Genomic DNA, 20,974 nt, shown 5'->3' on the forward strand with positions numbered 1-20,974 from the left:
GTTAGTAGTAACAGGAAAAGAGTGTGTGTTCACAGTTGTGTTGTGTCAGTCGTGTTTAGTACACACACAACACTTTAATACTAACTTACATTTAAAACATAGAAGAATAATGACAACAATCACAATAAGCCTCTGTTTAGTGAAGGCATCTAGATTAGCTTGAGTCCTTCTCGAGTTCTCCTGGCTGTACGTTTGGTGTTAATGTCTTGTCGAAGTGTCCTGACACTAGCAAGGACTGGTGAATGAGTTGCTATGGTTACTGTGTGTTTATCACATGAGCAGCGTGAATGAAGCAGTGTTCTGTTACACTTGTTGTGTGTTGTTTTATTGTAGATTTCTACTTTAATGTTGCTGTGTTCAGTGTTGTGGTGATTTCTATGTATTTCTGCTGTACAGAGAGGGGATGCTGAAGGCCCACCAGGTGACCACCAAGAGCCTGAGCATGGCCGTGTCTGACTGCTTCTGGAAGATGGTGCGAGAGTCTGTGGAGCAGCAAGCAGACGCCTTTAAAGGTCAACACAACACTGTGCTGCACAACACGATATAGCACTACACAATACAACACAACACAATATAATACTGAACAATACAACACTATATAATACTGAACAATACAATACAACACTATATAATACTGAACAATACAACACTATATAATACTGAACAACACAACACCATATAATACTGAACAACACAACACTATATAATACTGCACAACACAATATAATACTGAACAATACAATACAACACAATATAATACTGAACAATACAACACAATATAATACTGAACAATACAACACAATATAATACTGAACAACACAACACACTATAATACTGAACAACACAACACACTATAATACTGAACAACACAATACAACACAATATAATACTGAACAACACAATACAACACACTATAATACTGCACAACACACTACAATACCGCACAACACACTATAATACCGCACAACAGAATACAACACAATATAATACTGCACAGCACAACACACTATAATACTGCACAACATAATACAACACAATATAATAATGCACAACACAATATAATACTGCACAACACAACACACTACAATACTGCACAACACAATATAATACTGCACAACACAATACAACACAATATAATACTGCACAACACAACACACTACAATACCGCACAACACAATATAATACTGCACAACACAATACAACACAATATAATACTGCACAACACAATACAACACAATATAATACTGCACAGCACAATACAACACAATATAATACTGCACAACACAATACAACACAATATAATACTGCACAACACAATACAACACAATATAATACTGCACAACACAATACAACACAATATAATACTGCACAACACAATATAATACTGCACAACACAATACAACACAATATAATACTGCACAGCACAATACAACACAATATAATACTGCACAGCACAACACACTATAATACTGCACAACACAATACAACACAATATAATACTGCACAACACAACACACTACAATACCGCACAACACAATACAACACAATATAATACTGCACAACACAATATAATACTGCACAACACAATACAACACAATATAATACTGCACAACACAATACAACACAATATAATACTGCACAGCACAATACAACACAATATAATACTGCACAGCACAACACACTATAATACTGCACAACACAATACAACACAATATAATACTGCACAACACAACACACTACAATACCGCACAACACAATATAATACTGCACAACACAATACAACACAATATAATACTGCACAACACACTACAATACCGCACAACACAATATAATACTGCACAACACAATACAACACAATATAATACTGCACAGCACAACACACTATAATACTGCACAACATAATACAACACAATATAATACTGAACAACACAATACAACACAATATAATACTGCACAACACAATATAATACTGCACAACACAATACAACACAATATAATACTGCACAACACAATACAACACAACATAATACTGCACAGCACAATACAACACAATATAATACTGCACAACACAACACACTACAATACTGCACAACACAATATAATACTGCACAACACAATACAACACAATATAATACTGCACAACACAATATAATACTGCACAACACAATACAACACACTACAATACTGCACAACACAATATAATACTGCACAACACAATACAACACAATATAATACTGAACAACACAACACCATATAATACTGAACAACACAACACACTATAATACTGCACAACACAATATAATACTGAACAATACAACACTATATAATACTGAACAATACAACACTATATAATACTGAACAACACAATATAATACTGAACAATACAACACACTATAATACTGAACAACACAACACCATATAATACTGAACAACACAACACACTATAATACTGAACAACACAACACAATATAATACTGAACAACACAACACACTATAATACTGAACAACACAACACACTATAATACTGAACAACACAATACAACACAATATAATACTGCACAACACAATATAATACTGCACAGCACAACACACTATAATACTGCACAACACAATACAACACAATATAATACTGCACAACACAATATAATACTGCACAACACAATACAACACAATATAATACTGCACAACACAATATAATACTGCACAACACAATACAACACAATATAATACCGCACAACACAATATAATACTGCACAACACAACACTATATAATACTGAACAACACAATACAACACAATATAATACTGAACAATACAACACACTATAATACTGAACAACACAACACAATATAATACTGAACAACACAACACACTATAATACTGAACAACACAACACACTATAATACTGAACAACACAATACAACACAATATAATACTGCACAACACAATATAATACTGCACAACACAATATAATACTGCACAGCACAACACACTATAATACTGCACAACACAATACAACACAATATAATACTGCACAACACAATATAATACTGCACAACACAATACAACACAATGTAATACTGCACAACACAATATAATACTGCACAACACAATACAACACAATATAATACCGCACAACACAATATAATACTGCACAACACAATACAACACAATATAATACTGCACAACACAATACAACACAATATAATACCGCACAACACAATATAATACTGCACAACACAATACAACACAATATAATACTGCACAACACAATACAACACAATATAATACTGCACAGCACAATACAACACAATATAATACTGCACAGCACAACACAATATAATACTGCACAACACAATACAACACAATATAATACCGCACAACACAATATAATACTGCACAACACAATACAACACAATATAATACTGCACAACACAATACAACACAATATAATACTGCACAACACAATACAACACAATATAATACTGCACAGCACAATACAACACAATATAATACTGCACAGCACAACACACTATAATACTGCACAACACAATACAACACAATATAATACTGCACAACACAACACACTACAATACCGCACAACACAATATAATACTGCACAACACAATACAACACAATATAATACTGCACAACACACTACAATACCGCACAACACAATATAATACTGCACAACACAATACAACACAATATAATACTGCACAGCACAACACACTATAATACTGCACAACATAATACAACACAATATAATACTGAACAACACAATATAATACTGCACAACACAATATAATACTGAACAACACAATATAATACTGAACAACACAATACAACACAATATAATACTGCACAACACAATATAATACTGCACAACACAATACAACACAATATAATACTGCACAACACAATACAACACAATATAATACTGCACAACACAATACAACACAACATAATACTGCACAACACAATACAACACAACATAATACTGCACAACACAATACAACACAATATAATACTGCACAACACAATATAATACTGCACAACACAATACAACACAATATAATACTGCACAACACAACACACTACAATACTGCACAACACAATATAATACTGCACAACACAATACAACACAATATAATACTGAACAACACAACACCATATAATACTGAACAACACAACACACTATAATACTGCACAACACAATATAATACTGAACAATACAACACTATATAATACTGAACAACACAACACTATATAATACTGAACAATACAACACTATATAATACTGAACAACACAATATAATACTGAACAATACAACACACTATAATACTGAACAACACAACACCATATAATACTGAACAACACAACACACTATAATACTGAACAACACAACACAATATAATACTGAACAACACAACACACTATAATACTGAACAACACAACACACTATAATACTGAACAACACAATACAACACAATATAATACTGCACAACACAATATAATACTGCACAGCACAACACACTATAATACTGCACAACACAATACAACACAATATAATACTGCACAACACAATATAATACTGCACAACACAATACAACACAATATAATACTGCACAACACAATATAATACTGCACAACACAATACAACACAATATAATACCGCACAACACAATATAATACTGCACAACACAACACTATATAATACTGAACAACACAATACAACACAATATAATACTGAACAATACAACACACTATAATACTGAACAACACAACACAATATAATACTGAACAACACAACACACTATAATACTGAACAACACAACACACTATAATACTGAACAACACAATACAACACAATATAATACTGCACAACACAATATAATACTGCACAGCACAACACACTATAATACTGCACAACACAATACAACACAATATAATACTGCACAACACAATATAATACTGCACAACACAATACAACACAATATAATACTGCACAACACAATATAATACTGCACAACACAATACAACACAATATAATACCGCACAACACAATATAATACTGCACAACACAATACAACACAATATAATACTGCACAACACAATACAACACAATATAATACCGCACAACACAATATAATACTGCACAACACAATACAACACAATATAATACTGCACAACACAATACAACACAATATAATACTGCACAACACAATACAACACAATATAATACTGCACAGCACAATACAACACAATATAATACTGCACAGCACAACACAATATAATACTGCACAACACAATACAACACAATATAATACCGCACAACACAATATAATACTGCACAACACAATACAACACAATATAATACTGCACAACACAATACAACACAATATAATACTGCACAACACAATACAACACAATATAATACTGCACAGCACAATACAACACAATATAATACTGCACAGCACAACACACTATAATACTGCACAACACAATACAACACAATATAATACTGCACAACACAACACACTACAATACCGCACAACACAATATAATACTGCACAACACAATACAACACAATATAATACTGCACAACACAATATAATACTGCACAACACAATACAACACAATATAATACTGCACAACACAATACAACACAATATAATACTGCACAGCACAATACAACACAATATAATACTGCACAGCACAACACACTATAATACTGCACAACACAATACAACACAATATAATACTGCACAACACAACACACTACAATACTGCACAACACAATATAATACTGCACAACACAATACAACACAATATAATACTGCACAACACACTACAATACCGCACAACACAATATAATACTGCACAACACAATACAACACAATATAATACTGAACAACACAATACAACACAATATAATACTGCACAACACAATATAATACTGCACAACACAATACAACACAATATAATACTGCACAACACAATACAACACAATATAATACTGCACAGCACAATACAACACAATATAATACTGCACAACACAACACACTACAATACTGCACAACACAATATAATACTGCACAACACAATACAACACAATATAATACTGCACAACACAATATAATACTGCACAACACAATACAACACAATATAATACTGCACAACACAACACACTACAATACTGCACAACACAATATAATACTGCACAACACAATACAACACAATATAATACTGAACAACACAACACACTATAATACTGCACAACACAATATAATACTGAACAATACAACACTATATAATACTGAACAACACAACACTATATAATACTGAACAATACAACACTATATAATACTGAACAATACAATACAACACAATATGATACTGAACAATACAATATAATACTGAACAATACAACACACTATAATACTGAACAACACAACACCATATAATACTGAACAACACAACACACTATAATACTGCACAACACAATATAATACTGAACAACACAACACTATATAATACTGAACAACACAATACAACACAATATAATACTGAACAATACAACACACTATAATACTGAACAACACAACACAATATAATACTGAACAACACAACACACTATAATACTGAACAACACAACACACTATAATACTGAACAACACAATACAACACAATATAATACTGCACAACACAATATAATACTGCACAACACAATACAACACAATATAATACCGCACAACACAATATAATACTGCACAACACAATACAACACAATATAATACTGCACAACATAATACAACAGAATATAATACTGCACAACACAATACAACACAATATAATACTGCACAACACACTATAATACTGAACAACACAACACACTATAATACTGAACAACACAACACACTATAATACTGAACAACACAACACACTATAATACTGAACAACACAACACACTATAATACTGAACAACACAACACACTATAATACTGAATATCATTTACATTTATATATCATTTACACCACAGCTGTGTGTCAGTACGTCAGTGTAACAGTGCACGTGTAGACACGTGACAATCTGTCAGTGTGTAAATAAAGTAAACCTCCATGAAAAGCCAGGAGCAATTTTGCATTTGAATTATTGCAGAAAATAATCTGGTATTTTGTTTACTGTGCCATACGAGTCTCTGTGTATGAGCCGTTACTATAGAAACGATAATGTATGCACGTAAACCTGCGATTTGGACCTTCGCTTGTGTCCATAAGTGAATCCACACCATCTGACCAATCAGAATGCAGGATTTAAAAGCATGGTGTAACTACGATAATGATAACAGGTTTATTTTTATTCAGGTCCTAATAGCAGCACAGAGTCTCTCGCTCGCTTTCTCTATCTCTCTATCTCTCTCTCTCTCTGTCTCTCTTTCTCCGTCTCTCTCTCTCTCTCTCTCTCTCTCTCTCTCTCTCTCTCTTTCTTTCACTCTCTCTCTCTCTCTTTTTCTCTCTTTCACTCTCTTTCTTTCGCTCTGTCTCTCTCTGTCTCTCTTTTTTTCGCTCTCCTTCTTCCTCTCTCTCTTTCTTTCTCTCTCTCTCTCTCTCTCCCCCTCCCTCTCTCCCTCCCTCCCTCTCAGTTCAGGATGTTTCAGAAATCCTCCACACCAATTAGCCAGCGTCTCCTATTAACGGCGTGCTGCTAGATTTATGACCTGATGGCGGGACGCGGCCGAGCTTTTGTGTTGCCGATCGATGGGAGCCGCCGTGCCGGAGGCCGCCCCGATAACCGGAGCAATTAGCGTCAACTCCATTGTGCAGGCCAGACAGCTTAGCCCGTGTGTCCCAGGGCCGGCGCTCCCCCAGGGCCGAGCAGGGACGCTGATATAGAGCACGTCCGATTGCAGGGGCATTGATCACGGCCCTCAGGGACAACTACCATGCAGAGGAAGTGAAGGACCTAGAAATAAACGCAGCACACTGTCCTGTCCTTCCTCTAGAACTTTCAGACCTACTTTCTTCTAGCATTCTGCATCACAAGTTCAAAAAAGAAAACAACTCATGAGTGTAAATCAGAGTTTAATGACGTGATCTCTGGCTTTTCTGTCTGATTTTCACCTGAACACTGAAAGATCAAAGATGGAATCCTTTTGAGTTCTTAAACCTGGTCAATCATTTTCTTCTACAGATTAAGGAGTATCTTCTGACCGCTTTATTCACCAAACCGCTTCTGTGCTCTCGAGGTTTATTATTAGTAGTGATGCAGACGATCGGACTCTTTTTAACGCATCAATCATCGCGTTGTTTTTTTATTTATCTGTGAGGCTTTAATTATTAATTTACCTTGAACTCTGCTTTCATCATGCAACAGCATCTCGCTTTAACCTGGAGACCGAGTGGAAGAACAATTACCCTCGCTTACGAGAGCTGGACAGGGTAAGTGAGTCTCACACACACACACACGCACACACACACGGTTGATGTAACAGTTGATGAATTTTTATTTTTCTTCGTTTCACAGAACGAGCTGTATGAAAAAGCCAAGAACGAGATCCTGGACGAGGTGATCAGCTTGAGCCAGGTCACTCCGAAACACTGGTCAGTGTTTGTGTCTTTATTTACTGTACATCTGGAGCTGTTTTATTTATTTCATTTTTTTTTTTTTTTTGGTAATTTTTTTTTGACATATTCATTCTCCAAACTCACCACAAACTTCTGCTTATATGAATATCGTTGCTATGGTAACGACGTTCGTTCGTAAGCCGAAGCTTCACGTAAACGAAACCTAAGACAAAACCGATCCAACTTTTTAAAAATGCTTATTAAATTAACGTTTATATCAAATAAACTAAAACAAAATGAAAAATTTTAATTTAAGTGTCAGAGGCAAAGCCTTGTTGGTGTTGCCTGGTAACAAGAAAAGACTGGTGAGTGTTTATAGCTGCTATAATATAAGTGACTAGAAAAGGGCAAAAAAGGTTTTACGTTTTCATTTATTTTTAAATAAATAGGTTGTTTAGTCTCAGTGGTGTCACTCACGAGGATCTGGCAACCCTGTTGTTAATCCCTTCTCCAGCAACACACCTCAGTATTACAGCCACGTGTACAACACGCATCACATATCTGTTTCTCGACTGTTAAAACCCAGCGAGATCTTCTGGATTGTTCCGTGAGGAAAGAGCCAGTGTTGTGTGCTGCTTCTACCTCGGGATTGGCCGAGCCCCACGGCGCAGACGTGTAGCTCTTGAACCCGAAGCCCTGAGGAACGGCTAAATGGAATAGATCAGATGTGTGGAGCATCTCCTCTGAGCTTCATCATCCTCTCAGATCGATGGTGTGATGAATAGCTACGGGCTGCTTCTCTCTGAGTATAGGAGTCGCGCATCGACATGCCATAGTCGAACAAAGCAAACAAGAAGCAGTGAAATATGAGCTGTCCTCCATGATAAATGAGCCCCACACACACACACACACACACACACACACACACACACACACACACACACACACACACGCACGTGAAAATGTATTGCAGCTGGTATTACTGAGTTGGTGAGTGATTGACATCTGGTGATCCCCCCCCCCTCTCCCTCCCCCCCTCTCCCTCCCCCCTTTATCTCTCTCTCGCTCGCTCTCTCTCTCTCTCTCTCTCTCTCTCTCTCTCTCTCTCCCTCTCCCTCTCTCTCTCTCTCTCTCTCTCTCTCCCTCCCTCTCCCTCCCTCTCCCTCTCTCTCTCTCTCTCTCTCTCTCTCTCAGGGAGTCCATCCTGCAGAAGAAGCTGTGGGAGAGAGTCTCCACTCACGTCATAGAGAACATCTACCTTCCCGCTGCTCAGACCATGGACTCGGGCACCTTTAACACCACTGTAGATATCAAACTGAAGCAGTGGACGGACAAACAGCTGCCACACAAAGCGCTGGAGGTAACGCAAGACTCGCGCACACTGAGTCGACTCGCGCACACTGAGTCGACTCGCGCACACTGAGTCGACTCGCGCACACTGAGTCGACTCGCGCACACTGAGTCGACTCGCGCACACTGAGTCGACTCGCGCACACTGAGTCGACTCGCGCACACTGAGTCGACTCGCGCACACTGAGTCGACTCGCGCACACTGAGTCGACTCGCGCACACTTCACACGACGCAGAAGCATTTCATTATTTAATAAACCAGGACAATTCATCACTGTGATGCTGCAGAAACCCAACAGATCATCGCTGTCTTGAGGAGAATTTGGAAGCTCTATCTAAGCTAACTCTAGCTACATGGATTAGAAGGCATGCATGCTAGCAAAGTTCACCCAAGGCTAATAACAGATCCTGTCCGAAACATTAGCATGCTAAATAACTTGGCTAAGGTTAGCTTTTATAGAGTTAGAATAGCAGTTTGTATATCTGGTGGTAAGTGTACGCAGTCTAAAAAAAACCTAAAAATAAAAAAATTTTGCAGCTTAAATTATTTTGCAGAATAAATGGCCTAATGGTTAGAGAGTCTGACTTCTAACCCTAAGGTTGTGGGTTCGAGTCTCGGGCCGGCAATACCACGCCAGAGGTGCCCTTGAGCAAGGCACCGAACCCCCCCAACTGCTGTAGCATAAATGACTGCCCACTGCCCCGGGTGTGTGTTCACGTTGTGTGTGTGTTCACTGCTGTGTGTGTGCAAAAATAAAAATAAAGATTAATCAAAAAACATTTTACAGGATTAAATGAAACATAAACAAAATAATTAAAAATCCTATGTTTGTGCTCGTTATTTAGCAACACAATATTGAATTAAATATGATTTTGAATGATTTTTCTTTTTTTTTTCTTTTCTTGTTGCCGTGGCGCTCAGGTAGCGTGGGAGACGCTGCAGGAGGAGTTCGCTCGCTTCATGGCCGAGTACAAAGGAAAAGATCAGGACGACATCTTCGACAAGCTGAAGGAAGCGGTGAAGGACGAGAGCATAAAGAGGCACAAGTGGAACGAGAGAGCTATGGACAGTTTGGTAAACACACTGCGCCTTCACCCCTGCATCACTGTCCCGCTTTTTAATGTCCCGTAATCTCTGTCCCGTAATCTCTGTCCCGTAATCTCTGTCCCGTAATCTCTGTCCCGTAATCTCTGTCCCGTAATCTCTGTCCTGTAATCTCTGTCCTGTAACAGGATTCTCTGCCTCTGTCCTGTAATCTCTGTCCTGTAATCTCTGTCCTGTAACAGGATTCTCTGCCTCTGTCCTGTATTCTCTGTCCTGTAATCTCTGTCCTGTAACAGGATTCTCTGCCTCTGTCCTGTATTCTCTGTCCTGTATTCTCTGTCCTGTAATCTCTGTCCTGTAATCTCTGTCCTGTAATCTCACCGCCCTGCTCATTAGTGTCCTATAAGCTCTGTCCTGTAATGTCACCGTCCTGCTCTTTGATGTCCTGTAATCTCTTACCCTTTTTCCACCAAAAAGAACCGAGTGCTGGTTCAAAGTTGGTTCCACTGTCGAACCTTCTAAGAACCGGTTTGCCTTTCCACCGGTTAGAGAGCATCACAGAGCCGAGTCTGACGTCACTGTATACGTGTCACGTTATACAGCAACGTTAGCGCAGCAGCGACAAACACAAACACAAACAATGGCGGATGTTGCTTTACTGTTAATGCTCATGGCTTTGTGAACCTACATTAACATCCAAACGTGGCGAATCCAACGTGTACGTGCAGCTCCATGTAATCTGTATAAACGGAGGTTGTAATCGAGAAAGTACATAACGTTATTTTATCATTAACACAGAAAATAGTTAGCCTTAGCATGTAGCTACTTACTATCATGTGTGCTGATAATGTACCATATCGCGGTAAAGTAAAAGTGTATTAAACATTAGTATACTTAAGGTACATTATCAAATGCGCTAACAGTAGCCCCGCCCACAGCCCCACCCACAGCCCCTGACACAAGCGGTTCTTAAGTCTAGACCAGAAACGTTTTGGTGCTACTTAAGAACCACTTTTCCTGGTTCAGAGCCGGTGCTTTGGCTGTCGGAAAAGAAAGAACTGGTTCTAAATTAGGCTCCGAACCAGCACTCAAACTGCCTCGGTGGAAAAGGGGCATCTGTCCTGTAATCTCACCTCCCTGCTCTTTAACATCCTGTAATCTGTCCTGTAATCTCATCCCTCCGCTCGTTAACATCTTGCCATCCTGCCATCACATCTAACTTATTTATTTTGGTTTGTTTGCTTCCCCTAGAGAGTGATCCAGCACAACACTCTGGAGGATCGCTCCATCACGGACAAGCCACAATGGGACGCCGCCATCCAGTTCATGGAGGAGACTCTGCAGTCCCGTCTTAAAGACAGTGTGTTCATTAACAGATTTAATCCTATTCTCCTTCTCCACTTTCCTGGTTGTATTTCTTTGTGTTGCCTTTTTTTTTTATTTCGAGATTATTTTAATTTAAGCTTTTACAGTGTGCACTCCAAGAAAGGCAACTGGGACCAGTGTTCATTTTTTCATTTTAAAAGTCACTTTAAAAAATGATTACTATCATATATAAATATTATAAGTATTTTCTCTATTTTTATTTTTTATTTTTGCAATAATAGATCTCATTGGAGCAGCATTTAAACGGATATCTCATTATTTATAATTGTAAAGAACATTCTGTGGGTCCTTTAATTGTAACAATCTTTTTTAACCAATTTAAATCCTAACTATTTAAAGTGTGTACTTTTATTTTGCATTAGTGTTTTTTTTTAAACTGAGAAATTTAAAGCAAAGTAAATGTGAAGCTTTTGTCAGAATTCTATGTTCTGTATGTAATATTAAAGATCTTTTGCGTCGTCCCTCAGCTGAGGCGGTGATCAGCGACATGGTCGGACCCGACTGGAAGCAGCGATGGCTGAACTGGAAAAGTCGCACACCTGAACAGGTCAGAAAGAAAGTTTGTCTTCTTCTGTGGACATCATTACTAAATTGCCACCAAGCTGCACAAATCTCTGAGCTGTTAATATAAGTCTTATAAAATGGGTCAGCACTCAACAGTCAGATGTAGTAACGTTCTTCACATCGCTAGAACTTCTTGTTAGAACTTTTCAGAAGTTTCCACGACAAAACTGTAGTTTTGAACCAAAAGATACAGACCAAATTAGATAAATTAGATGTGATGGCAGGATGACAAGATTACAGGACGTAAATGAGCAGAGCGATGAGATTACAGGACAGAGATTACAGAACGTTAACGAGCCAGACGGTGAGATTACAGGACAACAAAGAACAGGACGGTGAGATTACAGGACACTGACAAGCAGAGCAGTGAGATTACAGGTCAGATTAGAGGACGTTAACGAGCAGGGCGGTGAGATTACAGGACAGATTAGAGGACGTTAACGAGCAGGGTGGTGAGATTACAGGACAGATTAGAGGACGTTAACGAGCAGGGTGGTGAGATTACAGGACAGATTAGAGGGCGTTAACGAGCAGGGCAGTGAGATTACAGGACGTTAACGAGCCAGACGGTGAGATTACAGGACAGAGATTACAGGACGTTAAAGAGCAGGATGGCAAGATTACAGGACACCAAAGAACAGGACGGTGAGATTACAGGACACTGACAAGCAGAGCAGTGAGTTTAGCAGGGCGGTGAGATTACAGGACGTTAACGAGCAGGACGGTGAGATTACAGGACAGATTACAGGACGTTAACGAGCAGGACGGTGAGATTACAGGACAGATTACAGGACGTTAACGAGCAGGACGGTGAGATTACAGGACAGATTACAGGACGTTAACGAGCAGGATGGTGAGATTACAGGACAGAGATCACAGGAAAGAGATTACAGGACACTAACAAGCAGAGCAGTGAGATTACAAGACGTTAATGAGCAGGGTGGTGAGATTACAGGACCGAGATTACAGGAAGTTAACGAGCAGATAGTGATCTTGTTTGACGCATTTTTTTTTCTTCTACTTTTTTGTAGCACGTTCGCAACGAGACCAAAAACGAGCTGGAGCGTCTGCTGAAGCTGCACGAGGACCACACGGCGTACCTGGCCAACGACGAAGTCACCACCGTGCGGAAGAACCTGGAGTCTCGCGGTGTGGATGTGGACCCGGTGTTGGTCAGTGGTGTCCTGAACATCCCTGTTAGAAATGCTCTATTACACATCTGTCTGTGTTGTGACCCCAGTGATTTGTTTCAGATTAAAGACACGTGGCACCAGCTGTACAGGCGCCACTTCCTGCAGAAGGCCTTGTTCCACTGTAACATCTGCCGGCGAGGGTTTTATTATTACCAGAGACACTTTGTAGACTCTGAGGTACACCTTAAATACATATTCTGTCAAGGAACCACTTCCACAGAACATCTCACACGTTTACTTACTGCATTACTGCTACGTTCCATCACTGAGATTTCTGCTCTGCGTCTTTTAGCTCGAGTGCAACGACGTGGTCCTGTTCTGGAGAATCCAGAGGATGCTGGGCATCACAGCCAACACTCTCCGACAGCAGCTCACCAACACTGAAGGTTTGTGATGAAGAGCCCTCGGTGTAGCGTGAGCTTTAATCCGGTTTATTCTGGTTTCGAGAGGTGACGCGGTTTTGTCGTTCTCGCAGTGCGGCGCTTGGAGAAGAACGTGAAGGAGGTGCTGGAGGATTTCGCAGAGGACAATGAGAAGAAAGTGCAGCTGATTACGGGAAGGAGAGTTCAGCTGGCTGAAGACCTCAGTAAGTGTAACACACACACACACACACACACACACACACACTCATTCACTCTTTTATTTACAAACATTTTTCGACAGTTTTAATAATTAGATATTTTTAAAATTGTGGCCAATAAATTAGGAATAAAACATTTCAGTATGTTTTGTTATCAGAAAACAATCATTTGTACGAACACTAAGAAGCATTCAAATCCGTATTTTATCTTTCTAGGTGTAAATTATAGTGTGTGTGTGTTGTTTCTACCTACATACACCTAGATAAACCCAGTAACCACTAAACTAATTCATTACTGATGAACTGAACGCTCGTCTCTGTGATCGGCTCCGTTACATCCGAGCGCTTCAGCCAAAGACCACAAGGCGCCACTTATGGAAATCCACTAGAGGGCAACGACATCCTGTAAATCAGTCATTTCCTCATCAGGACGCTCTGTTTATCCCAGATTATTACACCGTCATCATAAAGGAGCTCAGCTTTAATTAGTGATTTAATCAGGGATGAAAACGCCAAGATTACTGAACCGAGTGGAATGAACTTTTAGCACAAACGTAACAAAGCATCATCATCGTTCTTTATTCTTTGGTTTGGAGTAATCCTGTTTAATTTTTACATTTTTTTACAGAACCTATACTTTTTTTTTTTTTTATTTTATTTTTTTTTTATATAATTATCTTTTAATTGAGAATAAAGGAGAGCGAGAGAGAGAGAGAGAGAGATAGAGATAACAGAATTTTCTAATGATTAAGGAAGGAATTTATGGATTTATGGCTGTGAGCGCTGACATGCCCAGGCTTGAACACACACACACACACACACGCGCACACACACATCTGACCATGTGAGCTAATCAATAATCTGCGTGTTTACAGCTGGGTGTCATAAAGAGTTCAGCTATGAAGTGTCGTTACCGTTACCGTTTCTATAGCAACAGCTCGTTCACATCACGTACAGTGAGTTCTCGCTGTGGCTTCTCTCTAACACCACAAGCTGTATGTGTGTGTGAGCTACAACAGAGGAAAAGACGTCAGGTGAGACGTTAAACGTAACTAAACGGATTAATAAAAGTGCCAGGTTTTAATCAGATGATGATTGTTGGAACTTCCGTGCAGTTTCTGAGGTAAATAATCAGTCACTCCGTCACTCCAGCAAAACTATGATTAGTTTCCTGTGACAGCGTGACGCAGCACAAGTGTTTTATTCCTGACATTTTACGGAAGTGCTTCACACACGGAGAGTTTATCAGTCTGTTGGATGAGAGAAACGAGCTGCGAGCGATCCTCAGGATTAAGAGCAGACGTGCCTCAGCTGCTGTTCGCTAATCGTGCAGAAACATAACCGAGGGTTAGCTTGCTGTGAGCACATCATCCCAGGGAGGGTTAGAGGATCCTAACGGAAACATTTGCATGCGCAAACAAGCATGTGTGGGCCGGTTCACCTTTACAGCTCTCACCTGAACTCACAACACACACACACACACACACACACACACAGGATGCAGGATCCTGAGCTTTAAGGCATGACGCTGACCAGAAGACAAACCTCCCAAGACGAGGTGGTGGTCAGTGTGCTTACTGAAACATGCTCAGACTTGCTACGCTTGTGTGTGGTTGCTTACACACACACACACACACACACACACACACACACAGCCGATCTCTTCACTGTGGGTTTACAGAAGAGGGTGTGCTGTGGATCAGTGAGCCGATGACTGATGTTCCTGCAGCTTTGACTGGGTTTATCACGAGTTAAATCCTCTGTCTAAATGCTGTTAAAGGAAACTAATCACTGCTGAGCTCCTGGTGTGATGAATTAGTCCCTTAAAGTCGCTCGTTTTTATCCATTTACAGTCGCATCCATTGCACATGTTCCTCACTTTCTCTTGATGTGGATGACACAGAAAAACACAGCTTGTCGAGTGTCGAAGAAGCACAAATTCCAACCTTTTCTAGAACAACAGACCGAGCTTGTTTATAACGTCGAGGAGCCTCCGTGAAGCAAGTCATATCTTGTTCTCGCTTCTGTTATAGAAGCTATAAACCTCCTGTTCTCTCACACTGGAGACTCCTTCCATATACGAAAAAATAATCCTTACAGAAGACATCACCATGGCAACGATGACCTTAAAACCTATCGCTTGTGTGGACAAAGCTGATTAAACCTGTACTGCGTCCAGAGCCGCAGCTCTAGAAAACGAATCGACACCTCCAGACCAATCAGAATTCAGCAGGAGTGTGGTGTGTGATAACCGACATCATCTAGATATAATCTGGTTCATTTTTATTTTTTTTTTGGTAATTTCTTAGCTTTCTTGCTATTTCTTATGACATCAGGAAGTTAACATAAAGGAGGATTGTAATAATTTTTATACATTATTGTTTTCTTTATGTTCAAGATAAATCACGTTTAGGATTTATGTTTTTTTGCACCATCTCTCATCACTTAAAACACTCCAGGATGAATCCTGACACCGTACAGGGATCTCTCACATCCCAAGGGCTTTGGCACTGAAAGCAAGTTTATTTTAGAGAGAGAGAGAGAGAGAGAGAGAGAGAGAGAGAGATGTGTTTCCTCCACTGAGCTCATCAGTAAGTCAGGAGGAATTCCTGGGCTTGCCCGGCCTTGCTGCCTGTCATGCACGTGCTGCTGTTGTAATGGTGTGTGTGTGCGCGCGTGTGTGTGTGTGTGTGTGTGTGTGTGTGTGTCTGCAGCACACTCAGATCAGACAGCTAGCTTCCTGAGCGCAGGGTGATGACCTTGAGAAAGTTTAGGGATGTTACAGACTTCAAGGTAGGAGCAAGGATCAGCTCAGAAGAACATTGATTTATAAAAGATCCCATTTAGAATTCATGAAGTTCTTGCTCGAGTTCGAAACGGACACATTTCTGTCTTTAACACGAACACACTTGTCTCCTGAAGGTCCCCACAAGCGTGCGTGTACACGGATTCGGTCGGTTTCTGAAGCTTGAATGAGCTTGAATTTATTGCAGAAATTTCTAGTAAATTACCAGTTTCTGATCCCACATTTACTCCCAATTTTCTGCTTTTTCCTGTTTTTTCACCTTTTTTTTAATCACAACACGTGATGATGATGATGATGAAGACTGAGTTTTGCTGACACATACTGAGGCAAAAGCTAAATAAATTCTGATCTGCTTGTTTTCACTCCGTTTAATGTATCTGATCTAGGGTTAGGTCTGATTCAAAATGATCGGATTTATGTGTCCATGCAAACTGGAAAACTTTGCTATAGGACAAAAAAAATCAGATTTCAGCAGAGTGAATCAATGAATCACTTTGTTTAATAAGTGAATTAGGTATTTTTGCTTAATTATTTACTTGTTATGTTTAACACTGAATCAGAGAATCGCTTTGCTTTTTTTAGTGAATCGGAATCATTTTGCTTAATAATTGAATCAGAGAGTCATGTTGCTTATTTAGTGAATCAGGGAATCACTTTCATTAATCATTGAAACAGTGAATCATTTTGCTTAATCATTGAATCAGTGAGTAACTTGACGAATGAATTGTAAATATATAGAGTTTATAGTTAAACTATAAGAACTGCCCAAGAACAGGGATTGCAAAAACAGTAAAAGTTAAGGTTTACTAATTATTAAAAAGAATAAACAATAAAATAAACATTGAGTAAACTTTTCTTCTTTATCTCAAACACTGAGATCTTTTTGGATCATTTGTACAAAATACATTTTCACGACATAGCAGAAGGTGGTGAAGATTTTCTGAAACAGCGGCTCGGTCAGTCATACAATACAGTACGTTATCGTTTCTATAGCAACAGCTCCTTCACAGGGACTCTACGTCAGCGCCTCTGTTCACGCGGTGATGTTTACGGTAAGGAAAGTTTCCAGACATCTTCAGGAGTTTCGGTTTTCTGGTTTCTAGTAAAAACATCTTGTAACTTGTTTCACTTTTAAATGTAACTATAAGGGGATAAAAAGCGTCGACAGAGTCATAGATTCCTTACAGGAGGACATTTGGTTGCATTTGGACATCGAGCGTTTGATGCTTTGATCCCGAGCGCACACACGTGCTTTATGTGCGAAAGCCTCAGGTTAACATTCTTTATCCGAAACTGAACTTCAAGCAAACGGAGTCGAGTGTTTTGGAAGTGTAATGAAATGGCATTGAGTCTGTACATGTTTCCACTTCAGCTTCAGCGTCTTTCATGTCATTAAGACGAGCTTCTCCTGGGCGCATGTGTTTCTGAGAGATTCTGTCTGTTTAGAGATTCTAAAAGTCCACCTTATTATTAGATTGACCTGACCGTCTCGCTCCGGTAGTCATGGCTACCGAAGCTCGGGTTTTGATGTGAAAACTCTCTTCTTGGAGATCTGGCCTGAGGAGAAGAATCAGGACGGTGAAGATTTTGACGCTGTTAATAACCCACGTTCACACGAGCAAGACGTGTTGTGATCATTCGTAACGTCACAAGCAACAAATGCACACGATTCATCTGACACCCTGGAAGCCAAGCTCACTTTCACATCTCTCAGCTCTCGTTAGTAATCGTCTCGACTGGAAGGTTTCTGCTCGAGTCTTCAAAGTCTGTCACAAAGCAGTTTATTATTATTATTTTTTTTTTCTTAAACGCGAAATGAAATCCGTCAACTTGTGCGTTCGACTGCGGCAGCAAGCGTGTTAAACAAGTGTATAAGCTTCAGTTAGGTTTTATTTATTAGAGGAAATATTTCAGCCAGAAATGGTCAAAATATTAGACAAGTAGAAAGACTTAAAAGAAAGAAAAATATATATATATATCTAAAATAAAAATACTTTTTATAAAAATACTGTATTTAAAATAACTTTTTAGTGAAAAACTCAAATGACACATTTTATTTTATATTTTTTATTAAAAAAAAATTATGAATCAATTTGTGAATGTTTTTTTTTTGTCCGCCGATGTTAATGCTTAAGATTCCACTGGCTTCCTTTCAGTGAACTCTCATATTTTCTATCTAAAGAATGATTTTTGTGGTTCCACGTACTGTATGAAGCAAGTGATGGAACCATTTAAGCTTCTGCTGTATCTAGAACCTTCCGCCGGAGTCCAGGTTTCCACCAACTTTCCGCTGGTGTCATGGTTTCTGACTGAAGTTCCTGACTGACCCAGTCACACAGCAGGTCGCTTTTACTGCCGGACGTAATCCGATTGCTCGGTTTGCTGTGAGGTTGAAGAGAGGGTCAGTGAATCACCTGTGAGCTGTTGGAACATGCTCTTTTATCCCCCTCCTCTGGTATTTTGCCCCATGGAAGTAAGCTAGAAACGAGTCAGATGAGTCAGTGAGTGTGAGATTTATGGAGCAGACGGCCCGAGGCAGGGCTGGCGGTGCAGAACCCGGCTCACAGCGGGCCAGCGGGGCCAGTCCTGTCCTGACACAGGTGCAGGGAGCTGAGAGGATGACCTCGGACTCACCTGGATGAGTGTTTAAAGGAGGGGAGGGGGAGGGGGGAAGGGGGTACTTCCCTTAACAAAGACAAAAATCCACCCCCTGCGGCTCAGTCTGGTGTTAAGAGCGATTTGCCCTTACTCGCAGTCAGGCAGGTAAATAGCTGCTCCTGTTTCAGAACAGGGGAGTGTGTGTGTGTGTCTGTGTGTGTGTGTGTGTGTGTGTGTGTCTGTGTGTGTGTGCACGCGTGCGCGTGTGTGTGGTTGTGCAAGCTGAGCTGCGTTCAGGCTTGCCACTTTTGCAGTTCGCTGTGGGTGAGAGGATTGATGAGGTGTGTGTGTATGTTTGTGTGTGTGTGTGTGTGAGGAGTGTGTGGCGTGTGCCAGGGCAGCTGCATGGCACCAAGCCTGCACTGCTAATATGTGACCTCAGGCACGTCAGACGGAGCTTCTTTTTATTTCCCCCAGAAAAACAAGCTGCTTTAATTCTCCTAATGAACCTGATTCAGTTATCGGCGCACGAACACACACTTCTTCTTCTTCATGCGTTTGTTTATTTACTTTTATTTGAACTCACTTAGTCTTTGTGATATTGCCATGTTTCCCCACACGTGTTATTAATGAATCACATCTCGTACTTTCTCCATCTGTCAGTGTCTCCTCACCTTCTCTTTACTTCTCTCAAGTAAAAAAAAACAAAACAAAACAAATATTAGAGAAAGTTACGTTACTTATCTGATACTCCGACACTGGAGACTCCTTCCATAAACGTGTTAAATAAATAAATAAATAAATAAATAATCTGTAAGAAAAGGTCACCGTATCTGCGACTCTGCACGTGATGTGATCAGTGGACGTATCCGTTGCTATAGCGA

At 39.5% G+C, this 20,974-nt stretch overlaps 1 protein-coding gene across 6 annotated transcripts in view; it reads left to right on the forward strand.

Annotated features, from left to right (window-relative positions):
* Nucleotides 1–20,974, forward strand: part of opa1 (OPA1 mitochondrial dynamin like GTPase) — a 52,892-nt gene that overhangs the window by 21,280 nt on the left and 10,638 nt on the right. For all 6 annotated transcript variants that reach the window (XM_060867412.1, XM_060867413.1, XM_060867414.1 and 3 more), the window contains 11 exons: nt 397–512; nt 8,378–8,442; nt 8,528–8,604; nt 9,763–9,928; nt 10,841–10,993; nt 12,215–12,323; nt 12,817–12,896; nt 13,945–14,085; nt 14,167–14,283; nt 14,399–14,492; nt 14,582–14,692. In XM_060867412.1, coding sequence (XP_060723395.1) covers nt 397–512; nt 8,378–8,442; nt 8,528–8,604; nt 9,763–9,928; nt 10,841–10,993; nt 12,215–12,323; nt 12,817–12,896; nt 13,945–14,085; nt 14,167–14,283; nt 14,399–14,492; nt 14,582–14,692 — 1,229 coding nt within the window. The remainder of the gene's footprint in view (nt 1–396; nt 513–8,377; nt 8,443–8,527; nt 8,605–9,762; nt 9,929–10,840; nt 10,994–12,214; nt 12,324–12,816; nt 12,897–13,944; nt 14,086–14,166; nt 14,284–14,398; nt 14,493–14,581; nt 14,693–20,974) is intronic.

The sequence above is a fragment of the Tachysurus vachellii genome, chromosome 4 (assembly GCF_030014155.1).
Source record: "Tachysurus vachellii isolate PV-2020 chromosome 4, HZAU_Pvac_v1, whole genome shotgun sequence".
Taxonomy (NCBI): Eukaryota; Metazoa; Chordata; class Actinopteri; order Siluriformes; family Bagridae; genus Tachysurus; species Tachysurus vachellii.